This window comes from Scomber scombrus, chromosome 5 (assembly GCF_963691925.1).
Source record: "Scomber scombrus chromosome 5, fScoSco1.1, whole genome shotgun sequence".
NCBI lineage: Eukaryota > Metazoa > Chordata > Actinopteri > Scombriformes > Scombridae > Scomber > Scomber scombrus.
This window is the reverse complement of record NC_084974.1, coordinates 33,236,697-33,255,313: the sequence shown is the minus strand read 5'-3', so window position 1 is coordinate 33,255,313 and position 18,617 is coordinate 33,236,697. Positions and strand designations below refer to the sequence as shown.

Below are 18,617 nucleotides of genomic sequence, written 5' to 3'. Positions count from 1 at the left end.
AGAATGAAAGAAAGAGAAAGAAAGAAAGAAAGGAGGAAGAAGAAATAGAAAACTCAAAGTAAAAGGAAAGAAAGAAAGAAAGAGGATGAAGAGGAGAAAGAAAGTCTCACTTCCTGTCTCTCTTCCTGTCTCTCTTCCTTTCTCTCTTCCTGTCTCACTTCCTGTCTCTCTTCCTGTCTCACTTCCTGTCTTTCTTCCTGTCTCACTTCCTGTCTCATTTCCTGTCTCACTTCCTCTCTCTCTTCCTGTCTCTCTCCTGTCTATCTTCCTGTCTCTCTTCCTGTCCCACCTTCCCTGTCTCTCTTCCTGTCTCTCGTCCTGTCTCTCGTCCTGTCTCACTTCCTGTCTCACTTCCTGTCTCTCTTCCTCTCTCACTTCCTGTCTCACTTCCTGTCTCTCTTCCTGTCTCTCTTCCTGTCTCACTTCCTGTCTCAATCCCTGTCTCAATCCCTGTCTCACTTCCTGTCTCACTTCCCGTCTCACTTCCTGTCTCTTCAGGCCCTTCACCGTTGTGACGGTCTTCAACGCCATGACCTTTGCCCTAAAGGTCACGCCTTTCTCTGTGAAGTCTCTGTCGGAGGCGTCTGTGGCCGTGGAGAGGTTCAAGGTGAGGCTCAGTATGCGGGTGGGGGGGGGGGGGGGGGGGGGGGGGTATCAGCTGTTCCCCCCGGCTGCTGGAGGGAAGGAAGGAAGGACCAGACTAATCGCAGCAGCTGCAGCGCCCCCAGCAGGCCAAACTGCTGAGTTACATTCAAATAAAAACCAACTCTCCTGCTCTTTCATCTTTTATTCTTTTATCTTTCATCCTCAGACACTCTGGGCTCAGTTTCAGCCGCCTCTCGTTCTCTTTTCAGAGGTCTCTTCCTGTTGCCGGAGATCGACGGCGTCCGGTGCGTTGCCTGGCGATCCTCAGGTTGCCGTGGAGATGAGTGGAGCCAGTCTGGCTGGGAAGGAGGCGGGCAGAGCGCCCAGCCGAGCCCGTCTGTCCGAGCAGCGAGAGACAAGTACGAGACGTTCACTGCACCTGTTTGTTGGTAGAGCTGATGCTGCGTTCAGGGGCTGCTTGGAAAAAACAACACTCAACACATAACAGACTCACGTTTATATTTTAACACCAAATATCACATTTATTTATAAAGCGTATTAACACACCGGTCAAATCATTAAAAAACAAACTTCCTCCCTTCCTTCCTTCCTTCTGTCTGTCCTTTCCTCCCTCCTTCCTTCTCTATTTCTTTCCTCCCTCCTTTCCTTCCTTCCTTCCTTCCTTCCTTCCTTCCTTCCTTCCTCCCTTCCTCCCCCCCCCCTCCCCTCCCTCCCACCTTCCTTCCTTCTTTCTTTCTTTCCTCCGTCCTTCATTCCTTCCTTTCCTTCCTTCCTCCCTTCCTTCTTTTCGTTCCTCCCTTCCTTCCTTCCTCCCTCCTTTCCTTCCTTCCCCATCCTTTCCTTCCTTCTTCTTTCCTCCCTTCCTTCCTCCCCTCCTTTCCTTCCTTCCTTCCTTCCTTCCCTCCTCCTCCCTCCCTCCCTCCCTCCCTCCCTTCCTTCCTTCCTTTCCTTTCCTTCCTCCCTTCCTTCCTTTTCCTTCCTTCCCTCCTTTCCTCCCTCCCTCCCTCCCTCCTTTCCTTCCCTTCTTCCTCCCTCCCTCCTTTCCATCCTTCCTTCCTCCCTCCCACCTTTCCTTCCTTCTTCCTTCCTCCTTTCCTTCCTTCCTTGCTCCCTCCTTCTCTTCCTTCCTTCCTTGACTCGAGGGCAACAGGAGGGCTAAATATCTGGTGTCTCTGTGTCCTACAGGAGCAGAGGACAGAGTGGCCCTGCAGGAGGAGCAGGAGCAGGTGATTGGGCTCCCTACTAAGAGGAGGAGGAGGAGGAGAAGGAGCCCTGAGTCCAGATGAGGAAGAGGGGGAAGAAGGCGAGGATGTGGAGGTGTTACCCCCCCTCCTCTGCCCGTCCCCTCTGGTGTCTCCTCGACTGCAGAGCACTCTGCACCACATCGACCTGAAGATCCAGCAGGTAATAAAATACCACAAATCCTGTTAGAGTGAAGAAAAGAGGCTCAGTGGTCCGTGTGGAACCCTGACTCCCTCAGCCTGGACTCAGACTGGCACTCTACAGACCTGAAAGACAGAAATACTTGTGATAATATCAGCGTGTGATATTGTGTTCAGACAGACCGGGAACAGATTGACTCAGACTGACCTAAAACAGCTCAGCTTAAACCATCGAGATGATGGGAGATCACCACAACTCCAGTAAAACGCCACCATCTCTTTCTGATAGGGATGTCCGATATTATCGGCCGATATTTACTTATAAATGTAATATCGGGAAGTATCGTATCGGGTTTTATAACCGATATTTGTTCTGTAGGCTTCAGCATTTCCGAGCCTGCATGAACGCAGCATGGGACGTTTACCGGCGCTTGAGGACGTTTAACAACAACAACACGCTAGACTCGTTGATCTCTAACTGTGGCTAACCGTGGCTGGAGTCCGGTGGATCCTATCTGGGTCCTATCTGGGTCCTATCTGGGTCCTTATCTGGGTCTTATCTGGGTCCTATCTGGATCCTACTCTGCTGGAGACACAACAGCTGAGGAGGACCGAGTGAGAGGATGTTCCTGTAAAAGGTCCCGCCTCCAGAAAACGGGGCTTATGTCTGTGGTTTGGAACTATTTCCAAGCGTTCCCTACGGATAGTAAATGACTGCAAAGCAGCATAATAAATATGGCAGTGCCATGTTGGCTTTTTTTCCATAACTTAAATTGAAGTTGTTCTCTTATTTTGCACAGACAGTGTTTACCTGTGGAAAGCCATGTTGCATTTACATCTCTCTCTCTCTCTCTCTCTCTCTCTCTCTCTCTCTCTCTCTCTCTCTCTCTCTTCTCTCTCTCTCTCTCTCTCAGGGGCAGCTGGTTGTGTGTGTGGAAGTGTCGGCAGTGGAAAAAACGTCTCTGATCTCGGCCATCTTAGGACAGGTGATGTTACCACTAGTATTAATAACTGATCACTAGTATTGATGACTGATCAGTAGTGTTCATAACTGATCAGTAGTATTAATAACTGATCACTAGTATTGATGACTGATCAGTAGTGTTCATAACTGATCAGTAGTATTAATAACTGATCACTAGTATTGATGACTGATCAGTAGTATTGATGATGGGTGTCTGGACAGATGACGGTGTTGGAGGGCAGCGTGGCGGTCCGAGGACGGCTGGCCTACGTGGCTCAGCAGGCCTGGATCCTGAACGCCTCGCTGAGAGAGAACATCCTGTTTGGGCGGGAATACCAGGAGGACAGGTGAGACCGTCCCTGCGCTGTGATTGGCTGGTTCTGTCCTCAGAGGTGCATTCACTGACCCTTTGTCTCTGCAGGTATCAGGCGGTGCTGAACACCTGCTGCCTCAGACCGGACCTCGCCCTGCTGCCCAACGCCGACCTCACAGAGGTGACATCACTTCCTGTTTGTACTGTAGTATAGAAAGTGTGTGTTAATAATAATAACAATAATAATGATAATAATAATAATGATAATAATAACATAACATCAGACATCATAAATCAGCAACACTGGCTCCACCTAAAACCCAGTCAGAACCCACTTGAAGCCCATATGGGCAAACACAGGTGGGGTCACCATGGCAACTGTGGACAAACCCACTTGGGACCCATATTGAACCCTTATGGGCCCACATGGACCTGCTGGATGGGTAATCTCAGTATTAATGCTCATGTTATTTGTATGAACTTGACAGCTGGATCATTTGTGTTTATTCACTCAAACAGACAAAATACATTTCTGAATATTAGCTAGAAGATAAACTGTGTGTCTGACCAGAAAAACAGATAAATGCTATATAATAATAACTGGAGCTCAGGTGTCCCACATTACACTACTCCTATATTACATTATAATATATGATATTACACTACTCCTATATTACATTATATTATATGATATTACTGTACGTTAAACTATATTATATTATTAGTGCCACGGGTGCTAAGCTCCGAGGCACTCCATCTACAGCAGTAAAGCTGTAGAGGCTGTCAGGGCATTTTTTCCTAAAGTTATTCCCAAAAACCGGGCATAATTCTCCATTGGAAATGAATGGGAATTTTTTTTTTAAATCCACAAAATGTCACCTTTTTTCGGAGTCATCTAGCTCTCTCATACCTGCACGTAGAAATGTGATTCAAACTTTAAAACGGAGGAAAACTTGTGATCTCTCCAAAACACCAAACTGTTTTTACATAACATGTAAACTTTTCAAACTATGAGCAGTCAAACGAGGAGTGGAAATCACTTTTTCTTCAAAGTTAGAGTGGAAGCGTCAGTAAGCTTGAGTGTGAGAAGCAGTAAAAAATAACCTTAATTTTTATTTTTAACTCGAGCTCACGGCCAATCCGTGAAAAGGAGACAAATAATTTTTGGTCAAAATGTAGACATAGGTGTTGGGATTCATAAAATGTGACATTGACAGGCGGGGTCAGCACAAAATTTGCCGAGACCGGCAGCAATACCTGTCCCAATCCCCACAGTGGTGCATTGACCCTAATGTAATCGTCTTTTTTTTCTCAAAAGAATCTCACTCTGTCTTCGCACTGAGCTTACGCGCTCATTTTAAGGAATATCTGAATAAAATAAACACTGTCAGAATCTGCCGGCTTCTGTGTCTCTCACAGTGTTTTCGGTTTTTGGACAGGAGTTACGGTTTTCTCACAGTTTGCAATTGTTCAGGACCTTGTCAGAAGCCAAATTCTGAGGCATTTTGAGAATTTTTTCCAAGCAGGCCATTACATTATATTACATTATACTACATTACATTAAACTATATTACTTCATATTACTGTACATTACATTACATTATATTATATTACATTACACAGCACTACATTACATTATATTACATCACTGTACATTACTTCATTACATTACTGTACACCACATTACATTACTTTATATTACATTACATTCCATAATATGAATGAACAGCTGAATACCTGCAGCTATCTGAAGGTCTTGTTTACTTCCTGTCAGATTGGCGAGCGCGGCGCCAACCTGAGCGGCGGGCAGCGGCAGCGAATCAGCTTGGCCCGTGCCCTGTACAGCGACCGGGACGTCTACATCCTGGACGACCCGCTCAGCGCCCTCGACGCACACGTAGCCAATCACATCTTCCACAGCGGCATCAGGAAGCTGCTGCGCCAAAAGACCGTCATCTTCGTCACCCACCAGCTGCAGGTGAGCTTCCTCCTCTCAGGTAGCACAGGTAGCATCCTCACAGGTAACACAGGTAGCATCCTCACAGGTAGAACTGGTAGCATCCTCACAGGTAGCATCCTTACAGGTAGCATCCTCACAGGTAGAACTGTGGTAGCATCCTCACAGGTAGCATCCTCACAGGTAGCACAGGTAGCATCCTCACAGGTAGAACTGGTAGCATCCTCACAGGTAGCATCCTTACAGGTAGCATCCTCACAGGTAGAACTGTGGTAGCATCCTCACAGGTAGCATCCTCACAGGTAGCACAGGTAACATCCTCACAGGTAGCATCCTCACAGTTAGAGGTAACCTGTGTGTGTGTGTGTGTGTGTGTGTGTGTGTGTGTGTGTGTGTGTGTGTAGTACCTGGTGGACTGTGATGATGTCATCCTGATGAGGGAGGGCAGTATAGTGGAGCAGGGTAACCATGACGACCTGATGAAACTGAACGGAGACTACGCCTCCATGTTTAACCACTTCCAGCTCGGAGAGAGCCCATATATAGAGGTACCTGTCTGTCTGTCTACCTGTCTGTCTCTCTACCTGTCTGTCTACCTGTCTGTCTGTCTCTCTCTCTGTCTGTCTGTCTCTCTACCTGTCTGTCTCTACCTGTCTTTCTGTCTGTCTTTCTGTCTGTCTGTCTACCTGTCTGTCTCTCTACCTGTCTGTCTGTCTGTCTGTCTGTCTCTTTACCTGTCTGTCTGTCTGTCTGTCTCTCTGTCTGTCTCTCTCTCTCAGTCTGTCTATCTGTCTCTCTCTCTCCGTCTGTCTGTCTATTTGTCTGTCTGCCTGTCTATCTGTCTGTCTCTCTACCTGTCTGTCTCTCTACCTGTCTCTCTTTCTCTGTCTCAGGCTCCCAGCAGGAAGTGTGGTGGCTCTCAGAGGAAGTCAGCTGACAGTAAACCAGGATCAGTGAAGAAGAACGCTGCGGTCATCAAAGATAACGGTAACAAAGAACACTGTTACACCTTTAACCCTTTAATAGTGGATCTGACTGATCAATGAATGTGATTAAACCTTTGTGTCGTCCTCCCGGGTCAAACTGAACCTGTCTGTTTTGACTGTTCCTTCTTGACTTCCTCTCTCTTTCTTCCCTTCCTTCATATCTGCTCTGAGTCCTCTATGAAAGGTTCTTTCCTTCCTTCCTCCCTTCTTTCCTTCCTCCTTCCTTCCCTTCCTTCCTTCTTTCCTCCCTCCTTCCCTTCCTCCCTCCTTCCTTCCGTCCCTCCTTTCCATCCTTCCTCCCTGCCTTCCTCCCTTCCTTCTTTCCTCTGTCCTTCTTTCCTTCCTTCCTCCCTTCCTCTTTCTTTTCTCCCTCCCTCCCCCCTTCTTTCTTTCCTCCCTCCTACCTTCCTTCCTTCCTTATTTCCTCCGTCCATCCTTCATTCCTTCCTTCCTTTCCTTCCTCCCTCCTTTCCTTCCTTCCTTCCTTCCTTCCTTCCTCCTTTCCTTCTTCCTTCCTTGACTCGAGGACAACAGGAGGATTAAACCTTTATTCATGTCTCAGAGAGCAGAGAGAGTGTATATAACAGCTACTTCCTTATTTCAGAATAAAAGACATTTGTGGTGTTTTTATAGTGTTTTATTGTTGTAATGTTTCCTCCTTCTGTGAAACACAGCGTTGGGGGAGGAGCAGCAGATCGGGGGGGTCGGCTGGCCCGTGTTTCGGCTCTATGTGACCTCCTGCGGTGGCGCCTCCTCCTGCCTCCTCATCCTCGCTCTGTTTGTTCTCAACGTGGGGAGCTCCTCCTTCTGCCAGCTGTGGCTCAGCTACTGGATCAACCAGGGCAGCGGGGTGAGACACTTCCTCCTCTGCACCACCTCCTCTGCACCTCCTCCTCTACACCGCCTCTTCTATGCCTCCTCTGCACCTCCTCCTTTATGCCTCCTCTATACATCCTCTGCATCTCCTCTATGCCTCCTCCTCTGCACCTCCTCTAAGTCTCCTCTGCACCTCCCTTACACCTCCTCTTCTGCACCTCCTCCTTTATGCTTCCTCTATACCCCCTCTGCACCTCCTCTACACCGCCTCCTCTGCACCTCCTCCTTTATGCCTCCTCTACACCTTCTCTACACCTCCTCTACAACGCCTCCTCTGCACCTCCTCCTTTATGCCTCCTCTACACCTCCTCTACACCGCCTCCTCTGCAACTCCTCCTATGCACGTCCTCCTCTACACCGCCTCCTCTGCACCTCCTCCTTTATGCCTCCTCTATACCTCCTCTACACCTCCTCTGCACCTCCTCTGCACCTCCTTCTCTGCACGTCCTCCTCTACATCTCCTCCTCTACACCGCCTCCTCTGCACCTCCTCTACACTTCCTCTACACCTCCTCCTCTGCACCTCCTCCTCTACACCTCCTCTACATCTCCTCCTCTGCACCTCCTCCTCTACACCTCCTCCTCTGCACCTCTTCCTCTACGCCTCCTCCTCTACACCTCCTCCTCTACATCTCCTCTTCCTACTCACCACCTGCTACTCCACACCTCTTCATCTTCACCTCTTTCTCTTCACCTCCTCTTCTTCATCTTTTAACCTCCTCCTCCTCCTCTCCTCCACCTCATGTCCTCCCCTGTGACTCCTGTCTTCTCTTCTTCACCTCCTTTCTTCTCCTCCTCTCTCCTCCTGCAGAACATGACGGTAACCGGGGGCAACAGTTCGGCAGTGAGCCTGAGCATGAAGGACAATCCCATGATGCAACAGTACGCCGCCATCTACGCCTCCTCCATGGGAGTCATGCTCCTCTTCAAACTCCTCCGAGGAGTCGCCTTCGTCAAGGTGAGGAAGACTCACTCCATCCTTCTTTTTCACATCCTCCTCCTCCTCACCTCCTCGTCCTCCTCTTCCTCTACACCTCCTCCTCCTCCTCCTTTCCTCTTCACCCTTTACCTCATCCTCTTCCTCCCTCCTCCCCTTCATCTCCTCCTTCTCTCCTCTTCATCTCCTCCTCTCCTCTTCACCTTCACCCCCCTCTCCTCTTCCTCTTCATCTCCTCCTCCTCTTCACCTCCACCTCTTCACATGTTCTTCACCTCCTCCTCCTCTCCTCCTGCTTCTCTCCTCCTCTCCTCTTCCTCTTCACCTCCTCCTCCTCCTCCTCATGCTTCTCTCCTCTCCTCCTCTTCCTCTTCACCTCCTCCTCCTCACCTCCTCCTCTACCTTTTCACCTCCTCTTCTTCACCTCCCCTCCTCTTCCTCTTCACCTTTACCTCCCGCTCCTCTCCTCCTCCTGGTGTAGTTCTGGTTCTGATCAGTGTTGGATCTCCTGCTCCTCCTCCTGCAGGGAACGCTGCGCGCCTCCTCTAAGCTCCATGATGATCTCTACCATAAGATCCTCTGTTGTCCAATGAGCTTCTTCGACACGACGCCGACGGGCCGGATCCTGAACCGCTTCTCCAAAGACCTGGACGAAGGTAGGCCTGGGCTCCTGCTGCTTCTAGTGCTCCTGGTGCTCCTGGGGCTCCTCCAGCTCCTGGTGCTCCTGGAGCGTCCAGGGCTCCTGGTGCTCCTCCTGCTCCTGGTGCTCCTGGTGCTCCTGGGGCTCCTGGGGCTCCTCCTGGAGCTCCTGCTGCTCCTTGGGTCTCTGGGGTTCCGGGTGCTCCTGGGGCTCCTCCTGGTGCTCCTGGAGCTCCTGGTGCTCCTGGGGCTCTTGGTGCTCCTGGTGCTCCTGCTGCTCCTGATGCTCCTCAGGCTCCTGGTGCTCCTGGGGCTCCTGGTGCTCCTGCGGCTCCTGGGGCTCCTCCTGCTCATGGGGCTCCTGGGGCTCCTGGTGCTCCTGGAGCGTCCGGGGCTCCTGGTGCTCCTGGTGTTCCTGGTGCTCCTGCTGCTCCTGGTGCTCCTCTTGCTCCTCGGGCTCCTGGGGCTCCTGGGGCTCCTGGTGCTCCTGTAACGCTCCTTTCTCCTGCTCCTCCCTCCAGTCGACACTCGTCTGCCGTTCCAGGCGAGATGTTGATCCACAACGTGATCCTGGTGTTCTTCTGCCTCGCCGTCATCAGCTGCGTGTTTCCATGGTTACTGGCGGCGGTCGCTCCTCTGGTGCTGATGTTCGCCGCGCTGCACTTCGTCTCCAGAGTCTTCATCAGGGAGCTGAAGCGTCTGGACAACATCACCACCTCCCCCTTCATGGCCCACATCACCTCCTCCATACAGGGGGCTCCCCACACTGCAGGCCTACGACCCGGGGGGACCGACTTCCTACTCAGGTCAGCACACACAGGGAGGAGGAGGAGGGAGGAAAGTGTGGAGGAGGAGGAGGAGGTGAGGAGGGGGGAGGAGGGAGGAGGTGATGAGGAGGAGGGAGGAGGAGGTGAGGAGGGAGGAAGTGATCGGGAGGAAGTGATCGGGGAGGAGGTGAGGAGGAGGTGAGGGGGGAGGAAGTGATCAGGAGGAGGTGAGGATGGAGGAAGGGGTAGGAGGTGAAGAGGAGGAGGGGGGAGGGAGGAGGTGAGGGAGGTGAGGAGGAGGTGAGGAGGAGGAGGTGAGGAGGAGGGAGAGGAAGGAGGAGGAGGTGAAGAGGAGGAGGAGGGAGGAAGTGAATGGGAGGAGGTGATGAGGGAGGTGAGGAGGAGGTGATGAGGAGGTGATGAGGAGGAGGAGGTGATGAGGAGGAGGGAGGAGGAAGTGAGGAGGAGGGAGGAGGGAGGAGGAGGTGTAGAGGAGGAGGTGATGAGGAGGAGGAGGAGGTGATGAGGAGGAGGAGGTAGAGGAGGAGGAGGTGATGAGGAGGAGGCTCCAGTGACCCTGTGTTGTGTTCAGGTACCAGTCTCTGCTGGAGCAGAACCAGGCTCCGCTCTTCCTGTTCAGCTGTGCGATGCGCTGGTTGGCGGTCCGGTTGGACCTGATCAGCGTCGCTCTGATCAGCATCACGGCTCTGATGATGGTCCTGATGCACGGGCAGATCCCCCCCGCCTACGCCGGCCTCGCCATCTCCTACGCCGTGCAGGTCGGTACCAGAACCACAACCAGTATCAGAACCAGAACCAGGATCTAACAACGTGTTCCTGTGTTTCAGCTGACCGGTTTGTTCCAGTTCACGGTGCGTCTGGCCTCTGAGACCGAAGCTCGGTTCACCTCAGTGGAGAGAATCCACCATTACATCCAGGTACTGATCCACAGACCCGGCTCACAAGAACTCTATTCAGAGGTCAGGTCACTTTATTGGTCTCCAGCAGGGAGAAAGAGAAGGAAGTAGGGAGGAAGTAGAGAGGAAGTAGAGAGGTCACTTTAGTGGTCTCCAGCAGGGAGGAAGTAGATAGGAAGTAGGGAGAAAGTAGAGAGGAAGTAGAGAGGAAGTACAGAGTTCACTTTATTGGTCTCCAGTAGGGAGAAAGAAGGAATTAGGGAGGAAGTAGAGAAGAAGTAGAGAGGAAGTAGATAGTAAGTAGGGAGGAAGTAGAGGACGTAGGGAGGAAGTAGAGAGGAAGTAGGGAGGAAGTAGATAGGACGTAGGGAGGAAGTAGAGAGGACGTAGATAGGAAGTAGAGAGGACGTAGAGAGGAAGTAGAGAGGAAGTAGGGTAGTATTATATAAGAGTTTTAACAACCAGCTCCTTCCATCTCACCTTTTATGGGATTGTAAACTAGAGAACATGATGTTTCCAGTCTCTGTCCCAGGAGGCTCCGGCCCGGTCAAAGGTCGCGCCCCCCCCGCTGACTGGCCCCAGCAGGGGGAGCTGGAGTTCAGGGAGGTTCAGATGAAATATCAGCAGAACCTTCCTCTGGTCCTGAACCGCTTCTCCTGCTCCATCAGGCCCAAAGAGAAGGTCGGCATCGTGGGACGCACCGGCTCAGGTGAGGGTCAGAGGTCAGACTGTGTGTGTGTGTGTGTGTGTGTTTGCGTGTGCGTGTGTGTGTGTGTGTGTGTGTGTGTGTGTGTGTGTTCAAGTTTAGTTTGTCTGTTTATTTGTTTGCACATGAAAGGAAATTTGTACTCAGGTCCAGCAACGTACAAAACAATGAAGCTATAATAATAATATGTGTGTGTGTGTGTGTGTGTGTGTGTGTGTGTATCTGTGTGTGTGTGTGTGTGTATGTGTATGTGTATGTGTGTGTGTGTGTGTGTGTGTGTGTGTGTGTATCTCTGTGTGTGTGTGTGTGTGTGTGTGTGTGTATGTATCTGTGTGTGTGTGTGTGTATGTGGATGTGTATGTGTATGTGTATGTGTATGTGTGTGTGTGTGTGCGTGTGTGTGTGTGTGCGTGTGCGTGTGTGTGTGTGTGTGTGTGCGTGTGTGTGTGTGTGTGCGTGTGTGTGTGTGTGTGTGTGTGCAGGGAAGTCGTCTCTGGGTGTGTTGCTGCTGCGGCTCGTTGAGTGCTCTGGAGGATCCGTTCTCATCGACGGCGTCGACATCAGCGACGTCGGACTGAACGACCTCCGCAGCAAACTGTCAATCATCCCTCAAGACCCGGTTCTGTTCAGCGGCTCACTCAGGTAGAGCTTTATTCTGAAGGGCTTGGTCCTTTATTTTGGAGAGTTTGGTCCTTTATTTTGAAGAGCTTGGTCCTTTATTTTGGAGAGTTTGTTCCTTTATTCTGAAGAGTTTGGTCCTTTATTTTGAAGAGTTTGGTCATGTGACATCCTGTTTAATGTGTGGTTTGGTCTCCAGGTTTAATTTGGACCCGTTTAACCGGCACACAGAGGAGCAGATCTGGGACGCTCTGCAGAGGAGTCACATGAAGGAATGTGTGAGTGCTGATGATCCTGTTTATAGCAACTGAACTTTATATTGAAAAGCAACGCTAAACCTTTATATCCTTCTGTCCTCCTGTCCACCTGCTCAGGTTTCCCAGTTGCCCCTGAAATTGGAGTCGGAGGTGGTTGAGAACGGTGAGAACTTCTCAGTAGGAGAGAGACAGCTGCTGTGTGTCGCCAGAGCGCTGCTGAGACGTTGCAAGGTGAGAGACAGACATCAAACACTTTAACTCGCCCTCGCCACCCGTCTGTCGTCTGATTGGCCGGTTCGTCTCTCAGGTGCTGATCCTGGACGAGGCCACAGCTTCCATGGACGCTGAGACGGACGCTCTGATCCAGGAGACGATCCGCAGCTCGTTCCAGGACTGCACCACGCTGACCATCGCTCACCGGCTGCACACGGTGCTCGCCTCGGACCGCATCATGGTGCTCAACCAGGGCCAGGTACGAATTTTATTAGTAGGATATGATTTAATTTGTATCTTTTGATGAAAATGTTTATTAATTTTATCCAGGCGGGGAGTTCCGGTCCTCTGAAATGATGCCAACGCGGAAGTAACTTAAAACTTAAAAAAATCAAAAGGCCACCAGGGGGCGACCGTTTTGGTGTCAAAAGGACTTCCGTCTCAATACAAGTCAATGGAGAATTCACCAACTTCTCACTTGATTTCTAACCTCAGTAAACGTTTTCAAAATGTGTTTATGGTCTCAATCGCTAGTTTAAAGCCTTCTTCAATGCAGTATGATGTTCATTTGGGACATTTTGGCCTCCCTGATTTTATATGTGATGATAAAGCAGGGTATGCATTAGGGCGTGGCTACGTGGTGATTGACAGGTTGATTGGTTCACAGGTTCAGGAGGGCGCCTCATGCTCCTCCTGATGCCCATATAAGTAGAATCCCTGTTTTTATTTTTCCCAGCATGCACCTGAAATTTTTTCAAGATGGCGCTGCTCAGATCCGATACTATTGGCCTCCGAGCAGCAGTCCACAAACCAATGGGTGACGTCACGGATGTTACGTCCATTTTATATACAGTCTATGGTTTTAATCAGATTTGAGTCTTTTATTGTCAACAATTTTATTCTTTGTCTTTTAAAAATTCTCCATGATTTTAGTAATTACTGAATTTTTATCTCATAAAATTAAGAGAATGACAAAACAGATAAATTCAGTATAGTTTCAGTACTACATAGTTTACATAAAGGCCCAAAATTATTCATCTAACTTACTGAAACCACAAATTTCTTTTCAATGTATGTTTTTAATATATATTATATATAAATGAATAAGTAACAACTAAACATGTCTTTAGAAAGCCTGTCAGTGTTTTATATGACAGATATATTATATATTATATATATTATATCACAGATGCTGAATATTTAGTGTTGCTTTTCAAAATAAAGATTCAGCTGCTATAAACAATGATTCAGATATAACACAGTATCATCAACAAACTGTGATTAATGTTGTTTTTACCTAAAATATTAGCTTTAAAATAAAAGATCAGATTAATGTATTTATTGTCATTGAACAGCAGGACAATGAAATAATAAAAACAGCAACAGACATAAAACAATGAGACACATAAAAGACAATATGGACAGAGACTTCATGTTTGTTTCCTGCCGTGTGATTGGTCAGGTGGTGGAGTTCGACACACCGTCCAGGCTGCTGGCCAATGAGAACTCGCGGCTTCGCTCCATGATGGTCGCCGTGGAGAACAAGATTTCAGTCCGAGGATGAAGATGAAGATGAAGAGGTGCTGACATTTAAACCTCTGCACATGTTCACAGCAGACCTGAATATGAAACACTAATATATTCATAAACTCAGAGTCTGAATCATCTCTGTTGCTTTTTTTGCAACATGAACATTTTTCTGTCAGCTGACCTGATGTGAGCAGGTCTGTGTTTTAACATGACGATGAACTCCGGCACCGTGTGTTTGGAACGATTTTACAAAGTCTTCAGACTGTTTATTAAAGTCTGAACTGTTCTAGTTTTCACTCCTCTGTCACTTCACTCACTTATTATTCTGTCACTCATATTCTCTGTTTCATCTCTCAGTCTGTTAGTTATTATTCATTAACTCAACCAGGCTGCAACATTTAGACTTGAATAACTCATATTCACATTTCCAGCTCTATATTTATTCACCAGAAGCTCCATGATACCACATTATCATGATACTTGTGTCATGATACCATATTATTGCGATTTTAAATATATTGCAAATAGGGATGTCCGATATTATCGGCCGATATTCACTTAAAAATGTATCGGTATCAGGTTTTTATAACCAATATTTGTTCTGTAGGCTTCAGCATTTCCGAGCCTGCATGAACGCAGCATGGGACGTTTACCGGCGCTTGATGACGTATAACAACAACACGCTAGACTCGTGGGTCTCTAACCGTGGCCGTTCCCTACGGATAGTAAATGTGTAATTTGCAATGACTGCAAAGCAGCATAATAAATATGGCAGTGCCATGTTGGCACTTTGTTCCATAACTTAAGTTGAAGTTGTTCTCTTATTTTGCACAGACAGTGTTTACATGTGGAAAGCCATGTTGCATTTATGTTTGCATCCAGTGGAGCATCACAATAAAATTAGGCATAATGTGTTAATTCAACAGTAGGAGATATGTTATGATGTTAATAGTTTTGGTGTAAAAAGCCTGCAAATATCGGTATCGGAAATTAAGAGTTGGGGAATATCGGTATATCGGATATTGGCAGAAAAGTCAATATCGAGCATCCCTAATTGCAATTCATTACCTTTTTAAACTGCAAATTATAGGAAAACTTCCTCCTGCACGCTGACTGTCACCTCTGCTCAGAAAACAAACTAGCGCCATCTAGTGGACTGAAAAGGCAATTATAATAAAATATCGATATTTGGCGTCTGTGTATCGATACAATATCGCGATACGCTGCTGTAGCGATGTTTTACTACTGGAATATCTTTGCAGCCACAGTTAAGGCTGAGTATCGTTTAAATAATGATGACATCAATCCAAGTCACATTTAAAGTGATACTGATGCCAGCTGAGTATTTCATTAGATACACGTCACACATTTAGTGTTCTGTCTTTCATCCGGTGTAACAGGCGAGTAGTTCTACATACGTTCATCTCTAGTTTGTTTAACGTCAGACATCAGAACATAAATAAACAGATAATCACTAAAAGCTGAATATGAACCTTTTCAATCAGTGTTTTATCCAGTTAGAGTTTAGTAATGTGTAAACAGGAAGTAACAGAGTTTAATGAGCCAAAAGAACAACAAACCCTCTGTGAATGTAGGTGTGACTTTGTTTAATTTCTGCAGTAATTTGTGTTTTAGATTTAATAATATTAATGCAGGTTAGCGTGAGATTATGCTAAGCTAACGGACGTTATCCGATCGTTTAGTTTAACGTTATAAGTTTAGTAATTTAAGGTAATTAAGTGTTTTTTAATGTGAAATGTAAATTGTCAGGTTAGATTTATCAACGAGTCTGTATTACGCTTTCTAAAAACGTTTCAGTCTACGCTAACGTTAGCTTAGCTAGTAGCTGTAAATATTTAGTCACGACTCAGAATCGCTACGTAACAGCTAGTTTTAATTTAGTGAATCTGCGATTGAGGTAAAGTTTGATTTATCAGCAGCTAACCGGCAATTTAATATTAATATTTTATTCGTGATGCTGCCCCCTAGTGGCTGGGGGCTGAATTACATCTCACTGACTCGTAGCGTTAATCTGTGAGGACGAAGGAGGTGAAACACGTTAACATTAGTCCAACTATTACGTCATATATATATATTTTCTCATAAATTAATTATGTTTCCTTTTAAAATGTTAAAATGTATTTAACGAACTTCCACTCAGTCCTAAACATCGCAGATATGCAGACGATTCTTTTTACATATTTTGTGTATTTTAACGTCACATTCTGGTTTTAAACAGCTGGATTAATAAATAATAACCAGCAGCTTCATAAACACAATAAAAAACTATATAAATCAACTGAAATGTGAATAAAATATAAGATATACGTTTACAAAAATAACAGAAATTAATTAAACAAAGTGTTTATCATCAGTTTTATTGTTTATTCTTCATAATTTCTTGTTGTGTGTCTGCAGTTAGTTTATTTTTATTGTATTTTTTGTGTGTTTTTTATTGTTTCTGCTGCTGTAAACTCTGTAAATGCTACAGCTGAGTTATTGTCATGTGTGTTTCTAGTTTCTGAGGATGAAGAAGTTAAAATGTCTGAATTATAAACAGATTCAAATAAATGAATAAACACCTGAATGAGGCTCGTTAAGCAGACAGGTGGAACAGTCTCATAATAACAATACCAACAATAACAGCCTTACAGCATGACTGCATCACTGCCTTGTTAACTGGGTGGGGGGGTTTGGGCTGGGGGGGGGGGGGGGGGGCGTCCTTTCTGAAACATTGTCAATAAAATTATTTTAAGATGAACTGAGTGTTTTATTTTCTACTTTTACTAGATGACAGAAACAGATGTTTGTAAATATTAATACGTAACACTGATATATGAGCTCTACCTGCAGTACACACATCAACCAGCAGGGGGCTTTTATTTCAACGCTGCCAATCAGCGAGAAACAATTTACAGGCCTGCATATTTTTACCTCTTTGCAGAATTTAAGGGCTTAAACTTGTTAAATTCAATGTTTTTATTTTTTTTAATATGATAAAAAATCTCATATATGCAAAGTTATTAAATGAATTAAAGGTTCAATAAACACAAAGAATTATGATTCAGACTTTACATCAAGATGTGTGTGTGTGTGTGTGTATGTGTGTGTGTATGTATGTGTGTGTGTGTGTATATGTGTGTATATGTGTATGTATGTGTGTGTATGTGTATATGTGTGTATATGTGTGTGTGTGTGTGTGTTTCTGTATGTGAGTCTCTGTGTGTATCTGTGTGTGTGTGTGTGTGTGTATCTGTGTGTGTGTGTGTGTTTATATGTGTGTGTATGTATGTGTGTGTGTGTGTGTTTATATGTGTGTGTATGTGTGTGTGTGTTTATATTTTAATGTTGCTTTTGTTCTTCTTTCATTTAATGTTTCATGTTGTTGGATGAAGATCGTCCGTCTCATCCTCACCTGTCCATCAGTCTGTTGTCTCTTGGTTGCCATGGTTTCTCTTGGTTGCCATGGTGTCTCTTGGTTGCCATGGTTACAGTGTGGTTGGATTGGTTAGATTGTCAGTTTGCGGTCAGTCATCATTGTTAATGCCTGAGATCTACCGGCCGCTCCACAATCTGAGGATTTAGACTGATGGGCCTTTTAATGCTACACACACACACACACACACACACACACACACACACACACACACACACACACACACACACACACACACACACACACACACACACACACACACACACACACACACACACACACACACACACAGGACCCTTTATCCTCAGTGTGCTTTTGCAGCGCTGTGGTTTGAATATTAACATTAATTCACTTCATATTTTACTTTATATTGTTGTTGTTATAACTTATATACAGAACATGTTTATCTTTTATTTTAAACCTTTTTTAAATAACAATAACATTATACTTGTGTCACAATATAACATAAAAAAACACACAAAATAAAGTAAATAAACCCACATGAACACACAAGTTTCATATGTTTATTAAGTGTTAATTAATTAATAGTTTACGTTAATTAAGTTAATTAAGGTTTTTAGATTAAACAGGTTTAAATATGAATGTTAATGTCAGTAAACCTGATATAATATAATATATTATAGTATAATATATAATAGTGACTCTAAACACAGTCTGGCTTTTATTCATAATTTAATAGTTTAATCGTCTTTTTATTTTATTTTATTGTGCTTATCTTATCTTATTATTATCATTCTATAAGTTTGATCTACTTATCAGTTTTATTTGTTTATTTCTTTTGTGTTTTAGTTTCTTTTTTAACTTAGTTTTAGTCCAACTGTTATTAAACTTCTATCTTTTTTTACTCTGACTTTTAATAAACCTTTAATTATATTATTTATTATTTAATTCCACGTATTTTATTTTATTTTCTCTTGTGTGCATTGTTCTCCAGTTTTGTCTTAAAATGTGTTTTTTGTTTTTATTTATTCCTTTAAAAAAAAAAATTATATTATTGTTGTTTTTCTCTCATTTGTTCTGTTTTATTATCAACTGGTCAATCAGATAACTACACAAAGCTGCTATATAGATAGATAGATGATAGATGGATAGATAGATAGATATGGTAAATGGACTGTACTTATATAGCGCCTTTCTAGTCTTTTCGACCACTCAAAGCGCTTTACACTACAACTCATTTACCTCATTCACACACATTCATACACTGATGGCAGGAGCTACCACGCAGGGTGCCAACCTGCACATCAGAGGAAGCTAATCATTCATACACATTCATACACCGTTGGCGGGAGCAATTTGGGGTTAAGTGTCTTGCCCAAGGACACATCGACATGTGGACTGGAGGAGCCGGGAATCGAACCGCCAATCTTCCAATTGGTGGACGACCGCTCTACCTCCTGATCCACAGCTGCCCGTATCTATAGATAGATAGATAGATATTCTCATTGTATATAAAAACACAACAAAGTTCTGTTTGCAGCACCAGAAATCTGT

The 18,617-nt window shown here is 45.7% G+C and overlaps 1 protein-coding gene across 1 annotated transcript in view; it reads left to right on the top strand.

Moving 5' to 3' along the window:
* Positions 1 to 13,700, top strand: part of abcc5 (ATP-binding cassette, sub-family C (CFTR/MRP), member 5) — a 20,668-nt gene extending 6,968 nt beyond the window's left edge. Inside the window, 26 exon segments of the mRNA XM_062419971.1 lie at positions 499 to 617; positions 857 to 891; positions 893 to 941; positions 944 to 1,004; positions 1,792 to 1,832; positions 1,889 to 2,010; positions 2,903 to 2,974; positions 3,175 to 3,299; positions 3,374 to 3,446; positions 5,040 to 5,243; positions 5,627 to 5,770; positions 6,116 to 6,209; positions 6,883 to 7,058; positions 7,895 to 8,041; positions 8,546 to 8,675; positions 9,180 to 9,200; positions 9,203 to 9,464; positions 10,018 to 10,204; positions 10,274 to 10,363; positions 10,863 to 10,887; positions 10,890 to 11,051; positions 11,531 to 11,690; positions 11,866 to 11,944; positions 12,041 to 12,154; positions 12,231 to 12,395; positions 13,599 to 13,700. Of these exon segments, the coding sequence (XP_062275955.1) occupies positions 499 to 617; positions 857 to 891; positions 893 to 941; positions 944 to 1,004; positions 1,792 to 1,832; positions 1,889 to 2,010; positions 2,903 to 2,974; positions 3,175 to 3,299; positions 3,374 to 3,446; positions 5,040 to 5,243; positions 5,627 to 5,770; positions 6,116 to 6,209; positions 6,883 to 7,058; positions 7,895 to 8,041; positions 8,546 to 8,675; positions 9,180 to 9,200; positions 9,203 to 9,464; positions 10,018 to 10,204; positions 10,274 to 10,363; positions 10,863 to 10,887; positions 10,890 to 11,051; positions 11,531 to 11,690; positions 11,866 to 11,944; positions 12,041 to 12,154; positions 12,231 to 12,395; positions 13,599 to 13,700 (2,959 nt within the window).
* Positions 13,701 to 18,617: the final 4,917 nt, after the last annotated feature.